Source organism: Onthophagus taurus, chromosome 8 (assembly GCF_036711975.1).
Source record: "Onthophagus taurus isolate NC chromosome 8, IU_Otau_3.0, whole genome shotgun sequence".
Classification (NCBI taxonomy): Eukaryota; Metazoa; Arthropoda; class Insecta; order Coleoptera; family Scarabaeidae; genus Onthophagus; species Onthophagus taurus.
The window spans coordinates 13002760-13007742 of record NC_091973.1 but is presented as its reverse complement, the minus strand read 5'-3'; the positions used below and the strand labels follow the sequence as shown (position 1 = coordinate 13007742).

The 4983-nt window shown below is 36.7% G+C and overlaps 1 protein-coding gene across 1 annotated transcript; it reads right to left on the bottom strand.

Annotated features, from left to right (window-relative positions):
- Positions 1-333: 333 nt before the first annotated feature.
- On the bottom strand, positions 334-2796 carry LOC139431196 (uncharacterized). Its single transcript, XM_071198834.1, has one exon. The coding sequence runs from the start codon at positions 2794-2796 to the stop codon at positions 334-336; it is 2463 nt and encodes an 820-aa protein (XP_071054935.1).
- Positions 2797-4983: the final 2187 nt, after the last annotated feature.

Here is a 4983-nt window from a genome sequence, read left to right as displayed (position 1 = left end):
CCATAAATTATATAAATTTAATAAGATACATTTATTATTATTATTACATTCTTCATAGATAAGTCGGTTTCGTTAACACACAATAAGTGTTCATTACTTTACGTGTTGGATCATAACATTCATTCTCCACTTTTACCCAGAAATGCATTATGGGTATGTGTAGGTCCTTATGTTTCATATAACCAAACAACATTTCCGGCTAATACCCTAATTTGCTTGCTTCATCACAAAACATTAAAGATGCTGGTAGGCAGGCTCCAAAAAAATGTTGTCTTATCAATTCTTGGGAAATTATATTGTTTAATAATGAGAGTTTAATTCGATCCGCACCTGTTAACAGCATGATGAGATGCGCCAATGACCCCAGGGTAAAGTATCAACTGTCCCCGGAATAATATATCTTTTATCGTCGTGAGAACTAAGTGCAGTTTTGGTTTGCGTAATTGTTGATACTTGGTGGTTTCGCGATTGAAACAATTTTTGGGTGACGAGCATTTCTTTGTCCTCTCGCAAACATACTAAGTAATCATCGAAACTGATTACGTTTTTAACAATAGACGTTTTTATGCCTTTAGCTTTTTTAACTTTATCTCCCCCCTCCACTCGACATGCATACATCTTCGATCTCAACCCCACAAGTTCAGTCATTACCTTACCGGCGTTTTCATCTTTCATCATACCAAGAACTTTTTTATTTACACGAGGAATCTTGTATATATTATTTTCAGGATAATCACTCGTGTCGAAATATTTCGAAGCATTGCCTCGAATCACTTCATATAAATCCGGGCATTCGACTTCGTATATAAGGGAATCTGTATCGGTGTAACAGACTCTGCCCTTGTCCCCAAATCGTCTCCTCATATACGAATAATGAAAATCATATATTTTTAATTTCGATATATCTAAAATACACATACCAACGTAGATGGGTTTATTAAAATAAATTTCCATTTTATTGAGCTCTATAGCAACTAAATTTTCATCGAAGATAATTGAGGATTTGAAATTTGGTTTCGCGATCAACGCCTCAGCGCCGTAACGACCACCCCATTTTGTCACAAGCTTCACAATGGAATGTTTTCGAATATTTTCCATCGTCTTGCCAAATACGGCTTTGTTCATTATATTGAATAAATATTTCTCGAAATCGTTAATCGCCGCGGTTCTAAATTTAGTGTTTAAATCAATATATGATTTCAACCAAGCCGACTGTTTAAATTCCAAAACACGATGAATTTTTGTTAAAATTAAACCATTTTCAATCGCTTGTTGTAAATTACGATAATGCAACACATATCGCTCTTTATTATATAAAGTGCCCATTAATTTGGTTTGTTTTGAATTTGGTGGTGCACGATGTTCTGGGCAAAATGGAAGGTCACAATGTGAATCATGAATGGATTCAGGGTACTCGAGATCAACTTCTAAAATGTAACCTTCAGGGTTATCCTCAGGTACATTGAAGTTGATGTTGTTTCCCTCAACCCACTTAAATCCGCCATAGGGTAGGTACTGAGACATTGCCCATCCATGTTGATTATTGATATCATCATAAATTATAAATTTTGATGGCTCATCTGATTTATAGTTAGGTAGATATTTATTATTAGCCGAGGCGTAACGTTTCGAACACTGGCTTAGACCTCCTCGTATACCTCGCTCTATAAACATTGCCATATCAATATCCGTTAATAGCTCAAGTTTTACCCTCGTATACTTCAGCATGCAGTCCCATGTATACCCGGGCAATGTATAGTAATGAGCCTGGTCTAAGCTATACGAATTCAGGCAGCTAGCCCGAAATTGCTCGAATACGTCTGCGAATAACAAAATATCTGTTTTCAAATATAACTCACTGTAATTTCCTAAATTTTGACAGCCGAAAGCGTTCCACACTTCATTAGCATGCGTATAATCAGTATCTGCAATGTGACTGTCGGTCATAGAGTTATAAAATTTAGATTCATCCGGTAATGCAGTTTCATTTAATTTTGTAAAAGAGTCCAAGTAATCATAAGGAAACACTCCTTTACGCGTTAATAAATTAAATTTAGATTCATCTAAATTTGGAAATTGTGTTTTTAAATTTGGAAAGGAATCTATATAACTTGCTAATTTATCTAAACTCGATGCTATGAACCGAAATGAATCAATAAACCGGAATTTAATTAAATTTTGGTCTATATTTTTAGTAAAAGAAATATATCGCTCCTTATTTATAGGTAGCAAATCGATGCGTCCTTCGAAATCTTTTGCTAAATTCTTTATAATAAAGTGACTATCGTACCCACTTAAATTATGAAAGACTACTGGAATCACGTGACTATCCTGATAGTTAATGTTGCAATCCTCATGCGCAGCTCCTCGATATTTACCAGTAAGGTGACAATGGTCTCGAACTCTAACATCACCCACGTCAAAGCGGTTTTCGCATATATGACAGCATGATAATGAGCGAAACTCTAGTTCTTGCGCTTCGGTAAGAGGTTCCATGGGTAAGGGACATAGGAATATAGTTTCCACATCTTCCGCTAGCTGCTTCATTTCGGTCGCAAACCACTGCTGACAGTTCTCACCGGCATATGATTTGTAAAAGCTCAGGGACTCGTCATATGAGCATTTTACGTAATAACCAATACTATATGGCTTATGATGTGTATCAATCTTTGTTGTTGGTATCAGAAGACATTCTAGATCCGCATACACCACAAATGGAACCGGTTCTTTATTTTGAAAATTCTTGAAATATACCGTTTCACCTTCCTTCGGCATACGGATGCGGCATTCATTCATTTTAGCACAACCCTCCACGTGTTTTTCTAGACCGGTGGAAGTGTAAAAATAGTGAAGGCAACGTTCACAGAAATATTTTTTCGTATGATGTATCGATAATTGAGATGACACTAGTCGGGATAAATCTTTTATCCAAACGTAGTGAAATCTCGGCTTGAATTCACCATCATCATCCCCATCTTCTTCTTCTACATACTTATCTTGGATGAGTAGCAGGTTAACGTGTCTGCCTCTCCTCTCCTTAGCTAGATAGGAAGGAACTACATTATACCGCCCCTTCTTCAGTGATTCGAGAATATACACGTTGACCGACACATCGTTTTGTTGTTCAAACCGAGGGATTTATTTCATGACCATCGGCATTGCTATGTTCTTCATATTTAAAACTTCTGAGTAATGTGGATACATGTAAGTTCGGTCGGTGTGATGATTGGCTGGATAAAGCGCTGAAGTCACTGCCCACGCAATTAAATTCAAATACTTCTTACCCCGTTTTCTTAGTTACGAATTCACCACAAAACAGCGTTAACTTTCAATGTTGATTTTTTCACATCATTAGTCATTCTCCTTATTATCATTTTTTTAGCATCTTCCATAAATTGTCGAGGGTCCTTGTGTGTCAGGTTAATGATGATCTCCGTTCTCATTCTGTTGGAGAACGCCGTCTGAAGGTCCTACCATTTTACCCGCAAGCTTCTAAAGTTCTCGCGAGTCGGGTGAGTTGGTTTGTACCCGGCCCCAGTTACGTACCGAAGCGATTTTAGCATGCTTCGGAATCCATGCATGTGACCAGCACAAGTGGTTATGTGGTGCTTCTCACCACTTGTGGTGGCTACCTTTAGCGTAGCGTTCATCGCCTTAATATTACGATTAGTCCTTTATTGCGGGCTCTATATCTTCCCCATCAGCAGTTACAACTCTATGACGCATTTCCTCAACTAGACTTGAAAAAGACAGGGTTTTGACTGATGTTGAAGCCATTCTAGAACAGCGAAAATTGCGATTATAACTTCTCGCATGAGATGCAGGATATTAATAAGTTTTTGTCTAATATCAAAGCCTTATATACACATTCTAATTAAAGAAACAAGTTTTGATAATTATTATAATTGGGAAATAACTTTTGATAATCATTAAATCGAAAATAAATTATCTGTTAAGGGGAAGCTAATTATAATATAGAAACTCTACGTGTGGACATGAGTTAATACGCCGGTGACCTTGATAAACATATAGGATTGTTTAAAAATAATTGCAAGTGTCTTCACAATTTTTAAAGTTATTTCTAAATTTATACATGCAACATACACATTATACTTGCACGTTTTATGATAATATTACGCAACATTACGTAATCATCAGCTTCAACACCATATTCATTCGGGCAATTACGAAAATGACTACACTTATATCAGGGGAGGGACTTCATATCAAAGGATAGCTAAGGTAAACACTTAAATAATGATGATATGAAGATGATGTGAATGTTAAATATTAATTTACGCTTTAGCAGAAAATCCTATTTTTATATGTATGTAAACTGCCCGGACAGTTTAAGAAAGTGATCCTAAAACGCCTCCCACTCCAGTCTCAATATTCAATGAATTAAATCGAAGCGTACGCTTATCAAGGTATACGTTTAGTGTGGAGGGGGCGCACGTTTCCTAAACTGTCCGGGCTCTGCAATAACAATCTAGCGCGTGACCTTGAGATAACAAACGTGATAATCGAAGAATTCCCACACTTACGTACATGATATTAAATCCGTAAACGACGGAAGTTGATGTTCAACTGACCGATTTATAAATTGCTAGGTAAATTTGATAGGTAGCCGCGGCCCCCCTCTACTTCCTTAATAAATTATTATTTAATTTCCTCTCACGTCAACCCATTCATCAACGATTCCCATCATTGTTCCAAGAAACAGAATTATTTATTAATTTTAAAGAATCTTTTATACTTGCACGTTTTATGTTTTCTGGATTATCTTAATTAATAAATTTTAACAATTTTACTTATAATATTACGCAACATTACGTAATCATCAGCTTCAACACCATAGACAACCGGTTAGGTGCGGGGTTCGGGGCGTGGGCAGCTAGGAGGCAGGGTGTGGAACTTCATCGAGACCTCTTCCATTTAAAGAATTCCAAGCCAAACGCTTTTGTGTCCGGATGAATCAAGGTT

What these genes read in the sequence shown, in the direction of transcription:
- LOC139431196 (XM_071198834.1), bottom strand. Translation starts at nt 2,796, where the DNA reads ATGAATGAATGCCGCATCCGTATGCCGAAGGAAGGTGAAACGGTATAT.